At 28.4% G+C, this 22,121-nt stretch overlaps 1 protein-coding gene across 2 annotated transcripts; it reads right to left on the bottom strand.

Moving 5' to 3' along the window:
* Window positions 1-10,077: 10,077 nt before the first annotated feature.
* LOC123301575 (pre-mRNA-splicing regulator female-lethal(2)D) lies at window positions 10,078-19,113 on the bottom strand. 2 transcript variants are annotated; one of them, XM_044884389.1, is made up of 5 exons: window positions 18,997-19,113; window positions 18,583-18,853; window positions 13,917-14,041; window positions 12,886-13,219; window positions 10,078-12,465 (listed from the first exon to the last, which is right to left on the bottom strand). In XM_044884389.1, exons 2-5 carry the CDS (start codon window positions 18,830-18,832, stop codon window positions 11,645-11,647), a joined length of 1,530 nt encoding a protein of 509 aa, XP_044740324.1. In that variant the 5' UTR covers window positions 18,833-18,853; window positions 18,997-19,113; the 3' UTR covers window positions 10,078-11,644. The 2 variants fall into 2 exon arrangements, with proteins under 2 accessions (XP_044740324.1, XP_044740325.1); XM_044884390.1 differs by lacking the exons at window positions 18,583-18,853; window positions 18,997-19,113 and adding an exon at window positions 14,231-14,689.
* Between the last annotated feature and the right edge of the window lie 3,008 nt (window positions 19,114-22,121).

The raw sequence follows: 22,121 nt of genomic DNA, 5'->3' as shown, positions 1-22,121 counted from the left end.
ATGTGAAACCATATAATTAACTTAATACTTACTTACCTTTACTAAATAATTGTTTAATTGATAATTTTGTCCTGAAATAAAAAATAGAATAGAAAATTTTAAAAATAAAACAAAATTTAAAATATATAACGATTTTCAGAAAAAATTCATTTAATCTGAAAGTAAAAATGTTATCACCACCAGGGTACGAACCAGCATACCTTGATCTCATAGACAAGTGCTATACCCACTCAGCTACACGGCTTATGTATAACCTTATAATTAACTTAATACTTACCTTTAGGAATAATTAATTAGTTAATAATTTTGTTCTGAAAGGAAAATTGGTATAGAAAAAAACAAAATTTACAATATATAACGATTTTTATTTATTTATATTAATTATTATTAATTTAGAAGAAGTGTACAAATATGTGAATATAATAAAATATCCTTTTTATCAATTTTTCTGGTTTAATTATTAATATTCAATATTTTACCTACCTTTATCTTTTATCCTTTACATCGATTTCAGGAATACTAAACAGAACCTACATTTTTTAATTAAAAAATTTATGGTTGAATTAGTATTTACAAAATGACATGTGGAAATGGAAAATTGGGTATATCTCGAGAAAGGCTGGCTTTAGAGCAAAAAAAAAAAAAAAATAATAATAAAATCAAAATATTTATTTTGTGAATTAATGATGAAATTAAAAATATTATAAATCAATATATAATGTTTAAAATGTTTATTCCATTTGTTTATTAATTTAATTGGAGTTTGATTTTACATTTTAAAAATTGTTTTCAGCTTTTTTTATCACTTTTTGTTATATTTACACTATTTTAAAAACATAATTTGGAATTAGTTAAAAGCACTTGTTGATATTTGAAAGCACATTGGAATTTGTTTATATTTTTCAAATTCAAGTTTATTGTCAAATGTCAAAATTTATCGATAAAGTAGCCAGTTTCTTTTTTAATACTCATTTGGTCATCTAGATGACTCTATAAAGATTTCGATATTTATAAAATTTATGAAATCATATATAAAATATATTGCTCTCTAAATACTCCTTCGGATTCTACAATTGCTCTAATTATTAAATAATTATTTAATTAAATATTTTCAATTAAAAATACAAAATTTTTATTTCTAATATCTCAGTAAATTGACAGTTTTTCCAAACGTTTTTGCTATCAATAAATTGCTCCCGTTTAGTTCTTTCGGGATTTAACAACGATTTCAATTTATAAATATCATATAGGCAAGGCATGTTACAAGCAATTTTTATGTTTTTGAATTAAAAATTTTAAAATTTGGTATTAGGAGAATATGTTAAACAAGTGATACACATATTCTTGTATGTCTATGGTATATTACAGTAATACACATATTCTTGTATGTCTATGGTAATAAGACACACCTCCTATTATATGAAAGTATAATAGGAGGTGTGTCTTTAATATAAAATTATAAATGAGTAAGATGTATAGGGTATTGTATTGAACCAAAAGAGATATAGTATATTAGTAATATCAGTGCTGACAATCCAACGGCATTAGAACTAAACAATACCAACCTAACATAATTAAATGTATTTTGTTCATATTTTCCCGCTACAAATTCTTATACAATTTTATTTGAGATAAAGAAGATTGTGATTTTTTATTCAAGTCACATTTTTATCATATTCTTTTATTATTTATATTAAAGAAACCATGTTTTTTTATATTAATTAAAATGAATAATTTATTTTATTAATTAATGAATGAAATTACAAATATTATAAATCAATATATAATGTTTAAAATGTTTATTGCATTTGTTTATTAATTTTATAAACTATTTCATTCAATGCTACTCAAGTACACAAAGAGCAATTATTTAAATATAATAATTTAATATAATATAATAATATAATATAATAGAAACAAATAAAATAAAATTTTTAACTATAAATCGAGGTAAAATGTTAGTTTAAGTAATTAGCGACAGGTGGCACTACCATCGAAATGTTAGTTTAACAGGTATACCATAGATGGCACCATCGTCGAAATTAATAAATAGTTCAACGTGTTTACTTTAGATGGCAATACCATCGAAATTAATGTTAGTTCAACAGGTTTATCATAGATGGCACGTAGATGTATTTTGTTTTTGAAATCATTTAAATATTTTGACTGAAATTATTTTTAAAATTACATTATTTTTTTGTTTTCCTTGCCACAAATTATTAAATTGATTTTACCTATCATTCTTTTTAAATAAATACTGGATTTGCCAGATAATGTGTTTAAAACTGTTTTTATTGAAATGAAAATTTAATTTCTGTTCTGCTACCTATATGCTTTGAAAAACTAATTAATTACACGAAGAGTAGTGTTTTCAAAGGTAGCGCAGGACTGCTGTTCGTCCTTAAATGAGCTGGCGGAACAAATGAATGTAAGCCTGGTATTGGTATCGGGACACAGAGAGATTCCAGGAAATTGTGAAGCCGACGAACTTGCTGTCTAACACAAGCATCAATCGGCTCGCGAATTGCAAACTGTTAAAGAGGATATCGTAAAAAGGGCCAATTTTAGATGAAGGGAGGAACGAACGAGCTTAACTCATAGAATTTGAGCAAAAATATCAGTCATTAGTGCAAGGCACGTTACAAGCAGCTATTTTTGAGAATGCTAATTGAGCAAAAATATCATTCATATAGGCAAAGCACGTTACAAGTAATTTTTAGGTTTTTGAAGTAAAAATTTTAAAATTTGGTATTAGGAGAATATGATAAAAAGGAAATAATAATAAGAAAGTGAAGTATATGCATAACTACATTAAACAAAAAGAGACAAATAAATTAAAAAATATGTATTCCCATTGGCCGAATATAAAAAAAACATGGTTGCTTTAACATAAAAAATAAAAGAACAAGATAGAAATAGGTAATATACTTGAATAAAAAAAGACAAATATATAAATATCATAAGTGAGTGAAGTATATATATAATTAAATTGGACCAAAAAAGACAAATATATAATTTAATTATGTTAGGTTGGTATTATTTGGTTCTAATGTCGTTGGATTGTCAGCACTGATATTACTAATATACTTTGTCTCTTTTTAGTTCAATACAATACCCTATACATCTTACTCATTTATAATGTTATATTAGAGACACACCTCCTATTATACTTTCATATAATAGGAGGTGTGTCTTATTACCATAGACATACAAGAATATGTTTATTATTGTAATATACCATAGACATACAAGAATATGTGTATAACTTGTTTAACATATTCTCCTAATACCAAATTTTAAAATTTTTACTTCAGAAACCTAAAAATTACTTGTAACGTACTTTGCCTATATGATAATTTTTGGATAATTTACACATTTATTTTGTTAAAATAATAAAATTTTATAAGAATTTGTATCAGGAGAATATGAACAAAATAAATTTTTCATATATTAGGTTAGGTATTAAGGGAAATTGATGCTTGAACCTTGAATAAACAAAACAAGTATAAAAAGAGATTAAAATAATTCTTGATATAAATAATCATTTGATTATCAATGAAGAAAATATTAAATTCGAAAAAGAATTACATACAGAACTAATTATTAAAAGTGAAATATTAAATGAAACTATTTTAATGGAAGGTGGACACGTTACAAATGAAGAGGAGGGCAGCAATGATAGTGATAGTGTTGTGAGTGTAAAACATGAACCTGTGAGTGATGAAAATGATAAACAATTGTACACAATTAATTATGAAAATATTAAACTTGAACAAGAATTACATACTGAACTAATTATTAAAAATGAAATATTAGATGGAACTATTTTAATGGAAGGTGGACACATTACAAATGAAGAGGAAGGCAGCAATGATAGTGATAGTGTTGTGAGTGTAAAACATGAACTTGTGAGTGATGAAAATGATAAAAAATTGTACACAATTAATTATGAAAATATTAAACTTGAAAAAGAATTACATACAGAACTAATTATTAAAAATGAAACTATTTTAATGGAAGGTGGACACATTACAAATAAAGAAGAAGGCAGCAATGATAGTGATAGTGTTGTGAGTGTAAAACATGAACCTGTGAGTGATGAAAATGATAAACAATTGTACACAATTAATTATGAAAATATTAAACTTGAAAAAGAATTACATACTGAACTAATTATTAAAAATGAAATATTAGATGAAACTGATTTAGAAGATAAACCATTTGTATGTGATATTTGTAATAAAAGATATACTCGACCAAGTGCTTTAAATAGACATAAACGTATTCACACCGGAGAAAAACCATTTTCATGCGATGTTTGTGATAAAAGATTTACTCAACAACATCATTTAGTTTCACATAAACGAATTCATAGTGGAGAAAAACCATTTTCATGCGATGCTTGTAATAAAACATTTACTTATCAATATAATTTAGTTTTACATAAACGTATTCACACCGGAGAAAAACCATTTCCATGTGATGTTTGTAATAAAACATTTAAACAGCAAAGTGATTTAGTCGTACATAAACGTATTCACACCGGAGAAAAACCATTTTCATGCGATGTTTGTAATAAAACATTTACTACATCATCGAGTTTAGTTAAACATAAACTAATTCACACCGGAGAAAAACCATTTTCATGTGAAATTTGTAATAAAACATTTACTACATCATCGAGTTTAGTTAAACATAAACTAATTCATAGCGGAGAAAAACCATTTTCATGTGAAATTTGTAATAAAACATTTACTACATCATCGAGTTTAGTTAAACATAAACGTATTCACACCGGAGAGAAACCATTTCCATGTGATGTTTGTAATAAAAGATTTATTCGGCAAAGTGATTTAGTCGTACATAAATGTATTCACACCGGAGAAAAACCATTTTCATGCGATGTTTGTAATAAAACATTTACTCGACAAAATCATTTAGTTAAACATAAACTAATTCATAGTGGAGAAAAACCATTTTCATGTGATGTTTGTAATAAAACATTTGGACGTAAAAATACTTTAATTGTCCATAAACGTATTCATAGTGGAGAAAAACCATTTTCATGTGATGTTTGTAATAAAACATTTACTCACCAACATACTTTAGTTAGACATAAACGTATTCACACCGGAGAAAAACCATTTTTATGCGATGTTTGTGATAAAAGATTTACTCGACAAAGTACTTTAAATGTACATAAACGAATACATAATGGAGAAAACCCCAATTCAATGTGATATTTGTAATAAAACATTTAACTATCAAAGTTTACAAGATGGGTCCTACGGACCCAAGACCCAATTGACCTTTGTTGCTCATTTACGAACTCGAACTCACTTTTTACGTCTTAAGCACACTATAAAAATTTCAGCTTGATATCTCTTTTCGTTTTTGATTAATCGTGATGACAGACGGACAGACGACAGACAAACAGACATACGGAAATGGACTAATTAGGTGATTCCATGAACACCTAAACCAAAATTTTTTTCATAGCATCAATATTTTTAAGCGTTACAAAACTTGGGACTAAACTTAATATACTATGTTTATTTCATATACAAGGTATAATAAAATTGCCGTTGTATGATATTCGTATAACAAATGGAAAAAATGGCTCCCGATTGATGGGAGCCCGTAAATCAACTACCATGGTGATGGATCACCTTATCAAAAAAGGTTGAAATACCGACCGAAGTAACATTATATTTTATAATTTTAAAAATGTAACAATATAAATAAATTGAAAATGTAGAATGAAAATCACATAAAGAAACCTATTTACGTGTAAAATCACCTTATTTTTGAATTCCTAAACCTCACCTTTCATCTTCTCACTTTATACTTTTATAGGGAGTGATAAGGAACAACGAAGTAAGCATTTTTGTATAAAGTACATGGGTTCAGCAAGGCTCCTCTTTATAACTGCAAACGGTCCAGTAGAAATTCCGCTCAACTTGCAAAGTATCTAACGCTTGTAGTTCCGGATCGGTGCATTCCCAGGCTTGAGGGATTAATGTATGAAAAATAAAAACTATTCTAAGTAAAACTTATTTTTATTTGTTATTAAATAAAAATTTGTTCATTTAAATAACATTTCTTTAATTTTTAAATATTTACTAAAGTAACAGTTTATTTTTTATAAAGACATAATTGGTTTTTTTTGTACACTCTGTACATCATAATTATAGTTTGTTATTAGTTATTTGTTTAATTAATTTTAAATATTAGATATTTATAAAATTTGAAAAATAAATTATAAATTTGGTTTACAAAATATTATTTTATTTATCAAACGATTAAGCTAAATATTCACTCAGAACCGTTAAGCCTTAGCTGCAGTCTGCAGAACTAAGTGATTTATAGATCTGGGACGTCAGGAAGAGACAATTTTTAAGAGTATAACAGAAAAGAATTTTGAAATAGTTAACTTATATAGGGCATTGAAATGTTACAGATTCCGATTTACAATGAAAAAGTTTTCTCGTAGGTTTCAAGCAATTTCCCGTCGAATGCTGAAAACTCTGGCAAATGCAATCCCAAATGTAACTTAACTTTTCAATAGACTAATAGTTTGATAGGCTGGCTCCACCTTCAACGGTTGAAACCGTTCAAAAAACACTTACTCAGAAGATGATTTTTTATAAAAACTAAATATTACGATCTTAATATCATAAATCGTAAAGGAGAAGAGGAAATCTCCTCTAATCCAAACGATATCATTCCGATTGGTTAATATCTAGCCACATCGTTTTATAAAAATTATATACTATACGAGAAATCATTTAAAAAATTTGAAATATTTATTCCATGCGGCCACGATCAATCCCTACTTTTCAGAAATAATGTTACTAGGGGGGGGGGAGGAACTAATATATTAATTTTTTCATAAAAATCGCATTACAGCTTTACTTTTGATTACCGTGCTTTTTTAATGCAAGAGTTACCATATTAGCTCCTTCTAATATACTTCCCTGGGAGAAAAATAAATTTAAACGTGAGAATTTGATTTGTTTTCTTAAAATATATTTTATATCGATTCGAATCGATTTTGCGGAAGTCATAAAATAAAAAATTATTCAGTTAAAACGGTGATCTAAATAGATTATAACTTTAAAAAATATGTTTTAAACCGCTTATTATATCCTTTTGCAACTTCAACCCTCAAGTATGGTTTTTCAGTTTCAGATGCTTTTGAAAAAATAGTAAAGAAAATTTGATAAAATTGAGATGGAATGAATTCAAAACAAAAAAAAAAAAAATCGGACTCTAATATTAAATATAAGCGTCCAAAACGTATTTACACGAAGGCGAAATATACACGATCGTAAAATGATTACAAGCGACCTTAAAACGCTGTACGATTGTGACGTATTACGTTTAATCTCTAGTTTACGAATCAAAAGCACAATAATTTGATCCATTACCTATAATTATCCCTTCATATAAGTTTAAACCGCCCATTTACATGGAAGTTTTTCGATTTCGCAATAATAAGGCTTTCGATCCATAAACTACTCGTATACACTTTACGTTCGTGCTTATAACTTTTTTTTTTTTGTTTCCTGTACAAAATAAAAATTACAAAAAGATACTTTTCCGAGAAATAAATAAAATGGCTTTTTTGAAAATTTAATGTCAATAATATAAAATAAAAATATATTCTTAATTAAACTAATTATCTTTTTTTTGTTTTGTTATTTTCATTAATTACATTTTCATTATCAAATAAATAATAATGATATTAATAGTTAAAATCGGTTATAACGACATTCATCTATAAAATGACGAATTATCAAGGTACCAACTGTTTTCGACATTATATTAATTGATAAGCGACCTCCAAAAGCCCCCGATTAATTATTTTTAATACATTTTAAAGCAATTTAAAGGAAATCCTGATATATTCGTGATCAACGACCCAAAAAACTCTCGAGTAACAAAATTTAACCGAAAGTGGAGTTGATAATCAAAGTTTCAGATTAATTCGATCAAAATCTGATTCTTTTTACAACTAGATTTTCGATTTTCATCGAAAAAAAATGTTTTTTATCGAGTCATCAAGTAACATTTCTTCTAGAATATTAAATAGAATATAACGACTATAATTGTACGATTCTTTCAATATCGTTACAACCGATTTCAACTGTAGTTGAATAATTCTTATCTGTCACGACTTTTTATACTTTCGCGCTATTTTTTCTTGATTTTTCCAGTTTTACATTTCATTAACGTCCAAATACACTTTATTATACACCAAATATAATAATATAGAAATATATACAATTTATAATATAAAAATAATTAATTACATTAATTATTAAAAATTACTAATTTTAAAAAAAAAGTATTAATATTGTATGAAGCCGTGAAGCCTGTAACAGTAAAACCGCACTTACACGGATTTCGAAATTTCGAATCAATACTATTTACACATATACGTACAATATGTACTAGGTGTCCCAGGGTTTATACTGGAAGAAATTGCCAGGATTTTTTTATTTTTTACTGGGTGACCAGATATTTTTGTCCAGTTTCGAGCTGCCACACCGAGATATTTCGAAAGTATAGCTCAAAACGAACAAATTAAAAAAATAAAAGAAAGTAATTTCAGGATAAGGGAAAAATTTCATTGACTTTATATATTAAAGATCGGTGTGACAGACGATAAGAGCTGTAACACCAAATTTTCCTGAAAATAGATAAAATTTGCAATAAAATGGTTTCTTACAAATTAATTTCCATAAAAATGCAAAATTATTAAAAATAAAAAAATTTATAAAAAATATTTCTGTCAGGATAAACCCTGACACACCTTGTCCATAATTTACCTATCGTTATTTAGTTTTGATTCATATGCGAAATTTTAAAATCCATTTAATTGCAGTTTTACTACCACGGGCTCCCCGTTTATTGGGAAAAAATTCCATCATCTTTGTGTAACTACTTAGACAAGACTTTGTAAAAGCTGATTGGCAAATACTCACTCAAAAAAGGTAGAAAATTGGGCAAATATAGTACAATCTCAACAATCCTACAATTTAATAGACCGATGATACGTTCAATAATTCGGCATTATGAATTTTTCTATACAATCTAGTAATCCGAATATTCCAATAATTCGATATCCTCTAGTTTTTAATATTGCCGGATTAGTGAAATTCAAATACGAAGTGAGAGTTACGTACGATGGAATAAAATCATTGATACAAAGCTAATCGAATTTTTTTCCCCACATATGATTTGATTGGAATCAGATTTGAATCAGAGACGAAGCCTTAAATAAAAACCGTTGCAAATATTTTTATTGGTAAAATGATTGGCAAGATTTCCTTTTTTTACTAATATATTTATAAATTATGTTATCAGTTGCCATATTTTTAAATTAATCCTTAAAATCATACACACAAAAAATTAGTAAATTGCCAACATAACAAAACGATAAAGTAAAATTAAAAAAAAAAAAAAAATCGATTCAGATGACTCAGAACATACCGAGAGAGATATATTAAAAAAACGTGACCTATTATCACCTGTTTTTATCAATGTTTTACGTTCAAGAGTGTTTACAGTTTTATACCGTGTGTCCCCGGATAGAGGTAACTATACTTGTAAATTTTCTTATTTTAAGAAAAAAAGTCATTCTTTATAAGAAGTTTTGCTTTTTCTGAAAAGTATGTAGGTATATTTAAAACTTCTTAATAATGTACAGGGTAGCCAAAAATTTGGATTCATTATTTTTCTTTTTGGTTAACTACCCTTCCTGCGAGCAACTTTTCTTAGTAACATATTGTCAACTTATAAAAACGGGAGGTATTATTTAGAAGTTTTAAATATGCCTACATACTTTTCAGAATGATCAAAATTTTTTTTATTAAGAATGATTTCTTTTCTTGAAATGCAAAATATGAAAATTTACAAGTATAATTAGTTACCTCTATCCATGGCCACACTGTATATTTGATTTTCTTTATAAATACACAAATGTTAAATTTCATCAAAAATTAGAATTCTTTTAAATTAAATTAAAACCAAAATTTTAAAATTAAAAAAATGAAAACTGTTAACGTCCCTTTCATATATATATATATATACTATACAATTTATTAAATTAATAAAATAGTTCAATTACTAAGAATTATAATCACACAACAAAATGTTACGCAGCTTCATACACACGCATCATATGTTTTATGTTTTATGTTCATTTAACGCCAAAAATATTACTTCAAGTCTAGAGCCAGCCACTCGTTGAAAAAGAATGGAAAATTTAAGAGACTGTTATCACAAAATACGATAATTTTAATAACAGTGTTCTGTTCTTTCAAACGTATCAATGTTGTCGTGGAAAATATTCAAATAAGATTGTGATTGAATAAAAGAAAATTTATTTTCTTTGTCACTCAAAATAACGTCATAGTTATAGTTCGATGTCGAACGTCGGACATGCGACTTTGTGTCGTAGAAAATGATTTTTGTTTTTATTTAATTATCTTCTTATTTAAATATCGTGCTTAATAAATATTTATCAATTGTAAGTTTGCCACGCGATTAAAAGTTTAAGAGAAATTCGCGGCTAAGAATATTTTTACAAAGTTGTGAGACACGATTTTGACAACGGACTCTCAAATTTTCTTGCCATTTAATTTTGGAATACAGATAATATATATGTTACAAAGTGTAAAAACATTTTATTCCGATCAAACGTATATTTTTCGAACTCTTTCTAGGAATAGTTTACATACATTCGCTGCGTAATAACGCTACCTAAATAATAATATAAAAAATGAGGACTACAATAATATATTATGATGTTCTCTTAATGAATTGAGCTCAATCAATAGAGGTATTAAAAGACGGTTTCATCATTTTACAAAATGTACGGGAAAGTTCATTTTTTTCCGAACATGTAGCTTTGTTTTCCTTCATCCTTTTTGAATCTATTAGGGCTCATTGTAAAGTTTTAAGAATTATACTTGAAGATGAATTTCTCCAATTTACTTTAAGACTCAAAGTATTGTCTTGACAATCTGAAATTCAAGATCATTTGTAATCGAAAGTTCAGGATACACGCTCTTTTTTGGAAACTGTTGTGATATAGATCACAGTTTAGAAGGGTGGTAGGACTCTTAACAGGACACTGTCGATTGAACTATCACTTTCATAACATGGGGATCTCATTTGTACGGCCTGTATGAAGGACGATTAAACCTCTATACATGTTATTTGCTCCTGCAGCATGTCAGGTTTAGCATTTTGGATCTGAAACCCTGGATCCATGAATTCTGATAGAAATCCTGGCGGAGAAGCTGTAGGCTTTAAGCTTGGCTTTAAATTTTATAGCTTCGTCTAGACCGTGACAATGACCGTATGTCAGGATAAAGATTAAAATTGGTTTCATTTTAAAAATTAATCTAACTTTCCGATTGCCATGTAAGACACCTCAAGTATTCGAATAAATTGAAGGAACGCATCTTCACATATTGTGTATTTTTAAGTAAATAAAAATTGCCAAGTTTTTATTTGTGGCGGAGTCTAATTTAGTCTAATTTTCTTGTACAATTTGCTGAATGTAGATAAAGAGTATAAAATGATCAGTGTATATAAACTATTGATTGATTGATTGATTATAAAAAAAGATTTAATCAGCATCTGATATCGTACCATCTCCATTGGTTGATATAATCAACGCATCCTCATCTAGCATATTATCATCGTTATATTCAAGTGATAAAACAGATGATCTGCGTACTTTTTTATTAACATTACTTTTAGTTTGTGAACATGATCGATTTAATTGTGTATTTTGTATGACATGACTTTCATTTGAATCGCTTGAATCGTACGTCCTTTTATTATTATTACCAGCACTTCCACAGTTACTGCTTGCTACATCACCACCTGCACCTGCACCATTCATTTGTGTCACAACACCACCCCCAGCCCCAGTTGACGATGGATCCATTGTCTGTTTTGTATCATGATCGTCTCTTGAATCATCATCACATATTTCTTTATCCGATACCTTGATTATTAATTCTGGTTCAGAGTCAGAATCGCATACCGTGTTTGAGTTTGTTTTAGTTCTACTTAAATCACTTTCACTAATTTTATTACAATTACCATTCGTTGTAACTGTATCGTTATTCACTAAATGATGTGGGGATGAGTCTGTTGTCGTTATATTACTATTTACATGAATGTCTGGTGTTTTAGATCTATTACAGTTTGTTACAGTTTGTGATGATGATACAGTTATATTATTATTATTATTATTATGTGAACTAGGTGCTACTGTTGATGTTGTCGTTGAATTTGATGCTGGTTGACGTAATGTTTGTAATTCACGTTCCATTATTGCAACGCTATCTTTTGTTTTACGTAATTCTTGTTGTAAATAATAAATTGTACTTTGCATACCTTCAACATCTTCATCCAAATCTTGAAGGAATTCATCTAATTCTATGTTGTGGATTTTCATTTTATAAAAAGGAAAAAAGAAAATACAAAATTTATTACTTTTTATTATTCGAATATCCTAGAAAATAATGAGTTACAAGAAAGGATCAAGTTTTTAGGCGCAAAGGTTATATCCAGTTAGAATTTTAAAAGAATCTGAATAATTCACTAGTTCAAAATACAAATTATTTGCGCTCAGTTCCGTAAAAATCGAAATTGTAGTTTTAATTCCAAACTTTTGGTCATTTTTCGATTTTATTACCTCGATTATACGATTAAGAGAGACTTGTGGTAGAAATTATTTGTAAATTATTTTCAACTTTAATGATGAATTTTGTAAACAACCCCCCCCCCCCCCAATTTTCAGGATTGATTTAGACTTAGTCGTTACAATAATTGTGTAAAAATAATAAAATATGTTACCTGATTGTGATTTTTTAACTTCCTCACTAAAACTTTTCTGTAAGGCTAATTCACCTTCCAATTTAGCGACACGACCACTATTTGTTAATTTACCTAATTCTTCATTTTCTGTATACAATAAACGACATTTCGCCATTAAACGTTTACCAGTATTTGAATCTGGTGTAAATTTCCATGCGGATAATTCATTTTGTGTTTCATCTAAACGTGTTCTTGACGTTAACAATTCGTGTCGTAATCTTTGTAATAAAATATTTACAGCTGGATCCAATAAAGCTGATCGTAAACCAGACGTTGTTGCTGTTTGACTCGTCTTTAATTCGGCCATTTGAGCCTAAAAAAAAAAAAGAAAAAGTTAGTTAATGACATCACATCAGGGCTTGTCCGCGTTTGGCTGGGTCTTTCTTAAAAATCACCTTACTCTGAGGAAAAATGGAAACCTAGCCCCCTAAGGATTCTTCTGTGCCCTCCTTGGAAACAACCTGTCACCAGAAGGTCTCCGAGTAAGAGATGCTATTTTAAGCAGATAAAGATGTGGGCTTTGTGGGTGACGTTTTCCCATGACAGAATCCTAAAGCTAGATCTGCTTAAAATGAGCATCTCTTACCCGGAGGCGTCTGCCTTCTGGTGACACACAGAAGATTCCTTAGAGAACTACGTGTTCATTTTTTCTCAAAGTTCTGTCGTGGCCAGACGTCATGCAAAAAGCCCACAGCTTCCCAAACTTTTCCTAGGATTGATAGAGCCAAGCAGTTGCAAATAACATGTGTGAAGGTTTCATAGTCCTCCATACAGGACCTAGAAATGGGATTACCAGAAATCCTCATGTTATGAAGGTGGTAATTCAATCGAAAGTGCCCTTCTAGAGTTCCAACTCTCTTTTCAACTGTGCGTTAGTGAGTTATAACCGGGGTTAATTGTATTTCCTTTAGGAAAGAACGAACTAAAATTAGATCTCCTATCAAATTTTTAAATCACCTTTTCAAAAATTGTTTAAAAAAAAAAATATATATATATATATATATACTCACAGCTACATCTTGCATTTCTTGTTCTTTAGCCGCAAGTCGTCGCACAAGAACTTTTTCACGTTGTTGAGATTCAGCATGTTGAGCTCGTAACCGTTCCTCATTCTCACGAAAATTGTTTATCTCTCCTATTTATAAGAGATTTAAAAAAAAATAAATTAGAAATAATTATATAGCAGAAATCAGTACAACAAAAGCAATTTCATTAAGGATTAAGAAAAAAAAAAATAGTCATCTAATTTTTAAATAAAAAAAAATTTTAATGAAAGGATTTCGGTTTGAATTATATTTTATAAGGATTTTAAAAATGACGTCACCATGGTCATATGTAGCAGAAACGGAAACATGTGTATGTGAAAACATCAGCGGTTGTTGAAACACAATCATCCAAGGACAACAAGTAGAAATAACTCTCTGTCCAGACGGAATTAGATAACCCAAATATTAATTAAGCAAATTCTATATTATTTGATCGCAAATTTTTCGCTAAGCGCAAAAAACTTCCAACAACGCGTACAAGAACCAACAAGAAAACGTATCATCACAAATTTTCACCGAAATTTTTTTTAAATCACAATATGTCACAACAAAAAAAAAATATAAATAAATATATCACACAAATTTTTTCACACAATTGAATTGATATGCGCACTCTACAATCACGTTCATTTTGCGCACTGATTTAAGAAAACCCGTAAATTAAGACACTTTACAACAGTTTTTTTTTTTTAAATAAATATCACTTAGAAATATCACTAGAACCCCCGAGAGATCAATTATCACTTTTTTAAAACATACAAGCAAAAAATTTAAAATTATTTTTACAGGTTTTTACTTATTTTTAAAAGACACAATTTATTGATGTTTACGATGAAGAGATCAAACTACAATTTATATCTTTATTTTTGGCATGAGTCATGCTACAATATACATTCGTTATATTGTAGGATGATTCATAGAAAAAGAATCTGCAAGTTTGAATGAAATGAGTTTTATGGACTACTTTGAAATATTAACAGAACTATTGGAAATTGTATTCTATTTAAACTAGGATGCGACCAAATTTTTATTAATGGTAATATCGAACTACTAATAATAAAACCGCGAATGGGTCCGTAGAACCTAAACCAAGGGGTCGTTTGTGGCAAAGGTGTGGCGTCTTCCGTTAAGAGATGCTATTTTAATCAGATGAAGCTGTAAGATTCTGTCGAGATCAGACGCCGCGCAGAAGCCCACAGCTTCTCTGCCTTTTGATACGAACATTCTGAATCTGACACCCTGCAGATTTGTGCAGGTGTAGAGTACCAGAAATGGGTCCCTAGCACCTGGACCAAGAGATCTCTGTCCTCCTTGAGAACAACCTCTCTATCAAAGACGAGGCGTCTCTGTGTAAGAGATGCTATTTTAAGCTATAAGATTTTATCAAGGCAATTCGCCTCGCAGAAACTCCACAGATATCCGTAGACATTCCCATATTATGAAGGTGATAGTTCAATCGACAGTGTCCTACCAAAAATCCCACCACCCAAATGTGCTCTAGTAAGTTTCAGAAAAGCAATCGAATGGCCTAGCTGTGGATATACACAGTTCGGCATGCTCTGCTCAAAACCCTGGTAATCAAGATGGGCTTGTAATATCGAACTAAATATTATTCAACGGGACAATTCATAGCGGTATAAGGCGATTTTCTAGAGATATTCTATAAAAAATAATGATTTAAATATTAATAGAATCGTTAAAAAACACAGCAACTCTCGATTTCGATAAGTAATAAACTAAATTAAATAAAATTTTAACAAAAAATTCCCAAAAATGAAATTTTTTTGGATTCAGGGTAAAGTCTATGAGTTAATGCCTTTATTTCTTTGGGAAGCTAGAGAAAAAATTGTCTCATGTAATTTTTGGATGCCCTGTTATCATAGAGACAAGACATCCGTTAATTATCGTTTATAATTTTAGGAAAATCTCGATTAATATTAGACAAATTAAAAAGTCTCAAGATTATACTTTCTGACCAAACTGAATTTTCTTTATACGAAAAGTTTTTCGCCCGGTCTTATAAAAATAGGAGGTGTATTTTTAAATTCCGAGCTTTTGGTCATTTTTCGGATTTAATATTTTAATAATTTGATTAAATTGAAATTTACGTGTGCCTAAACCCAGCTTCAGAATTCATGAAAAGAAAGAAGTTTTGGTCTAGTTTTAAACTGAAAAAGAATTTCCCAAAATTGTTCGATTTTTACCATATTAGAGCCACCATCTTTGCTATTTCATTTTGAATTGATTTAAAAAAAATTTTCCAATAGTTCTGAAGCTACGCACCATAAAAAAATGTAAAACGTATACAAACTTAGAATAATTTAGAATTTCGTTTAAACAACCAGTGTAGATTCGTTGATATTGATAAATATTCGTGATAAAAACGACGTGTAATATAGAAAATTGTATTTTTTTTCCAGGAAATAATTGTAATAGTACATTTTATAAAGAAAATAGGAGAAAAATAGCTAATATTTCGGTTTTCCACTAAACGGACAAACAAAAACAAAGCAATAACTAACTTTTCGCAAACTTTTAATAAAAAGACTGGCGTTTTTTACGACAGTTGAAAAACCTATTTGTTTGTTATTATTATTAGGCTTCAAAAAGTTAGCGAAAAGTTTTTCCCAGAATATTAACACAACAGAATTCGTGTTCCGGATATTTTCTTAGCAATAGCAAGGAATACATTTTCTGAAATATTCAAGACGGTTTTGAAACGATTTTTTGGATTTTTTAATGTCTTGAATTTAATATGTTTCGTATTTTTATTATCAATGTTCAAAATTTCTGATAATAAACGCAAAAAATCTATTCATCATTTCAATTGTTCGCGATTTTTTTATTTTGGAAATGCAATCGAAAAAACTTTGTTTATCTTGAATAAATAAACATCTACAATTACTCATTTTATTTATTTTGATTAAAACAAATTTGAATATTTTTAAACCTTAAAAATTTGAAATGGAGAAGTTGAAAGTATTGGTAGAATGGTCATATTTTGATTAATAAATATCGCCAAAACTAAAAAGATTATGGTAAAATATTTGTAAATCAAAAAATTTATATTATCAATTTACCAAGCCCTCCAACTTTTCTCGTTTCAAATCTTCGGGAAACTAAAAGTAGTATATTCTTTGTTCTAGTGTTCTAGTTTGTACAATTAGTTCATGAAAACGAATTTATTAATCAATAATTTTCCTTATTAAAACGATTAAGGAATAATTTTCCTTATTTCCTATATTAAACGAGAATTGAATTATTATTTCTTGTAGTTTGATTTCCTAAATACTTGAAAATTGTAAAGTTTTTTTTTTTTTTTGGTAAAACTCCAGTACAAATTTTTATGTTTTATTTAAAAACTTAAAAATATTCAAGTACCATAGACATACTTGGTTTTTATACTAGATCTGAGAGATATACAGTGTGTCCCCGGATAGAGGTAACTATACTTGTAAATTTTCTTATTTTGCATTTTACGAAAAATGTCATTCTTTATAAGAAGTTTTGCTTATTATGAAAAGTATGTAGGAATATTTAAAACTTCTTAATAATGTACAGGGTCAATCACTATTTTTTTTTTTTTTTTTGGGTAAACTATCCTTCGTTTTTAAAAGTTGACAAAATGTTACTAAAAAAAGTTACTCAAAATTAACAATTATGACTCTATACAAAATATCAAGCAGATCTTAACTTTGACAATTCCATTCTTAGTGAATGTTTTTCCGAGAAAATAAATTTTCTAGCCTAGTCCACAAAAAAAATACACTCTCGGATGGTACATGTTCATTGATTTATTATTATTTTCTTTCTAACGTAAAGTAAACGGATCTTCTTGATATTTTGTATAGAGTCATAATTGTTAATTGCAAGTAACTTTTTTTAGTAACATTTCGCCAACTTATAAAAGAGAAGGGTAGTTTACCAAAAATAAAAATAGTGATACCAAGTTTTACGTTACCCTGTAAATTATTTAGAAGTTTTAAATATTCCTACATACTTTTCATAATAAGCAAAACTTCTTATAAAGAATGACTTTTTTCCTTAAAATGTAAAATAAGGAATTTTACAAGTATAGTTACCTCTATCCGGGGGGGACACTGTATACAAACAAAAAAACTTATTTAAAAAAATAAATAAATTAAAATTTTAAAAAATAAAATCACAGTATGTTTTTATTATTTACAAGATTTCCTCATAAAAATAAAAAACAAAAACGACATTTTCTTAGCAAGAGAAAAACCCTGTTTAATTATCACAACAAAAAAAATTTAAAAATTAAGTCCTAGAGTCTCGAAGTTTTCAAGTCTAACATAAAAAATTCAACGATAAATAAATAGAATTCACTTTCTTGGTCGGTGATGGAAGCTTACGATTTATTTTTGTTTACACTAACTGCTATAAAACAAAGCTAAAACTGCTAAACTTAGAAAATAAATTTTTTTTTAAAAATATCACAAAACCACAAGAATTTTTTTTTTTTTATGGCGATCAAAATTTGAAAATGAAAAAATTTGAGATTTTCTTTGCACAATATATAAATTCAACCACTGATGTTGCAACATGGGGTAGTTAATATTCACGGGGTTAATTTTTTTTTTTTTGTTCACTTATTTATCATGACGTGTACCTTCTAAACTGTTCAATCGTTCTTCAAGACAGGTGATGTAGTTATCCTGTGCTCGGAGCAATTTACAGGTGTCCGATGGTAAACAGGCATAATCTTGTTCGGTTAAACGGACTGGTTTTAGTACGGTCTGTGATGAATGCGATTGAGACATTACAACATCGCCACCATCTCGTGTCGTCTCATCTGGTGGAGATGCTGGTGATGGACTTGCTGGTCCAACACAATTCGATGATGGTGTTGACTCAGACATATTTCGGAATAACACACACACCTAGAAAATTTATCAAAAAGAAAATTTTTATGCTTTAAATGGTGTGGGCGATCATATATTTTTGTTATATCAATTCAATCATATTTTATATGAATTATTTTTTCAAGAAACTTGTTTAAATGTTTTTCAATAAATTTTCTTACCTAAAGACTACACAAATCACTAGTTTTTCAAACACTATTTCCAATACAGAAGATATTTTTTACACATTTTTTATTATCTGACATTACTCGAGAACTTTACGCCATTTTCATAGCTTGGGTACTACTGAAAGTATTTTTTTTATGTGATTGATGTACTTTTATTTGGTAGCATATTTGTAGACCGGTATCTAGCATCAGAAAATGAATCGTGACTTCAATCTGTACGCCACTTAATTTTTTAAATTGTTGCCAGTGGAATTCCTTCACAAGTATTATATAATTTATTTTTTAAATTACTTCAAATCAAAATTATTGCCTTAAAAATAAGTATATATATTGAATTAGTACTGATTGAGTTAAGGGTAAGTTTCTAAATTTGGACCCTAAAATATAAGACTTAAGATTTTTTATCGATTGGAAATGTTTTAAACCACTTTACACCATATTTTTTAAAATATCTCCGTATCTTCAACATTGAAAATTATATATTTTTAAATAATTTTCCCGATCTCTGTCAATTATTTAATTTAAATATCTATTCGCACCGTGTGTGAGTTTTATAGGAGACGTTTCCATGGTAACGATGCACTACTTTAATTATATAATTGTATGGATGCATATATAATTGTATGGATTGCATTTATGACTTACATTGAAAATTTAATATTATTGTCTCACAAATTTAAATAAATAATTATGATAATTTACATTTGAAAAATAATATTTGTGCAATTTGATTTCTTATTTTCACAATTTTGAATACATTAAGTTTAATTAATTAGTGTTTTTCAATAATTTTAATTTAACATTTTCTATAAGATTAACATGTAAAGAACTGCAAATTAGTCATAACAGCCTCCTTTAACGCCAAAAACTTTTTCACTGGAAGCGCTGGCATCGATTTTATAGTCCCTACCATGACTACGCACACAACGAATAAAAATCAACTTGAGTAGCGTCGACTATTTGATCAATCACAAGACGGTAAGACCTTTTTATGGTATAGTCGTCGGTCTATTATAAGTTTGCTACCATATTAAAAATTTTTTTTGTATATTTCATTTACCCCATATTTTATTAGGAAACCTTATTAAAGTATATTAAAAAGATTTAAAAAAAAAATGCAAAGAGTAACAAAATCTTTTAAATTAAATTCATTTCTGCTCCAATGTCCTACATTTTGTTTAGGTTAAGATGGTTAGGTTTCATATCTTTGGGTTTCAATAACCCGGAAACAAAATTTTTTTCGTAACAACACTAGGTTCAATGAAACTTAAAATTTTTTTCATCTTAGCCCTTGAATTGACTTTTTTTAATACAGAAAACGCGTGTGTTGAAGAAAGCACAAGATATTTAAAATTGCTTATTCATATCGACCTCAATACTCTTTGAATTACAAAATCGACCTCCTTTTTAGATACTTATTCTTAGATCCCCGATACCATACTTTATAAACATTATTTTCAAAATATTTTGAAACATAGCTAAGAACACACTCCATTAAATTACTTTTCAAACAACACAAAAAGAAATCGAAGTGTCAGGCTACTCTTTACGAATAAATAGACTTGTATCGTTTCAAAATAGTTTCGACCCTTTTAAATTTTACTCAAATTTTTATCTATGCTCGAGCAACACAGGCTTGTTTGACTCATAAGCGGAATAATTTTTGATCTCAGTAAACTTGTTCATTGGGTAAAACATGAAAAAGATTTAAAGTTTAATTCATAGACTTGCATTACCTATATTATCATCATGCCAAAGACATACGCACGGAAGGGGCTCTGGGGGATCACCACACCCCCCCCCCCCCCAGTATAGAGAATATTTCCACAAATATTTAGACTGAATTGACTTCGAATGTACAGCCTGACTTCGAATGTACAATCTATATACCGTACATCGATTCGTTTGTGGCACATTTATAGAATCGATTTTTAAATCATCGCAATAACATCTGAGGCGACAAAGTTCAACTTTGACAAAAATGCATTACTGACCTGGACGTCAAAAATTCACTCGATGCACTTGATATTTGCAATGTTTCTAAATAACTACCAAAGTCCTTCGCGTTCTGGCAGTTTTACCTGTGACACAGCGACGAATGAAATTTCACTCACAAACGAATCAGTTGCCGCTACCAAATTTTCTTATTGTCATCATTTGGAGACCAAGGTGGACCATTTTAATCGATAACTTGAAAATGTTTCAAATAAAAGATGTTAGCTTTCCATGAAGAACAACTTTCTAATTTAAAGTGTCCTTCTATCTCTTATTTTTAACGAGATCGAGGTGATTTTTAAATAATTCTGAAGATCAAGGATAAATTCATGTTGTCTCAAAGATGTCCCCTTTATGAATCTAAAGAAAATATTCAATTTTAAATTTTATTAAGAGTATTATTTTTATTTATTACTATTAATAATTAATATACAGTATGTATCATGATCAATGTTACAAAAAAATTTTAACAAAATTTAATATTTGGAACAAAACAAAATATACAAAAAAAAAAAAAATGTTCATTTTTTTTATTTTTAAACCTTAAGTAGAAAAAAAAGTAAACGGGAAAAACGAGTGTGATTACAAAAGGTCAAATAGTACAGAGGAAAATTAAATAATTTGTTTAAAACGAATTTTCAGCCACCTAAAATAAAAAATAGGAAAAAAACTTTGCACCATTTATATTATTTTCTGAACAATTTTTAATAATATACTTTTTAAAATTTTTTTATCTTAAATTAGAGAAGCACCAAAATTAACATTTTTTGCAAAGTAGTGTGTAAAACCAATTTTAGTCGAAGAGCCAGCAGCCGACATGGGACATGGAAGAAATGTACAAATTTTAATATTTAACAGTCTTTTCAGACACTAAGCCTGGCAAAATTTAATCAAAATTCATTTCCCATAAGGATTCTGTGGGGTAATAAAAGATTTAACTGAGTATGAAACATATTCAAATATACTATAAGTCGGTTCCTGGCTTTAAGACTATTTCCTTCAAGAAAATTATTACAAATAATACACAATCAATTCGAGAAAGATCTAAAAAATATACAAGCGTTCGATATATTCAATTCAACATAGACCGCACACTTGCCATCCAAGATTTCTTAACTCCGACA

This window comes from Chrysoperla carnea, chromosome 5 (genome assembly GCF_905475395.1).
Source record: "Chrysoperla carnea chromosome 5, inChrCarn1.1, whole genome shotgun sequence".
NCBI lineage: Eukaryota > Metazoa > Arthropoda > Insecta > Neuroptera > Chrysopidae > Chrysoperla > Chrysoperla carnea.
The sequence above is the reverse complement of the archived record's forward strand: the minus strand, read 5'-3'. Positions and strand labels throughout refer to the sequence as shown.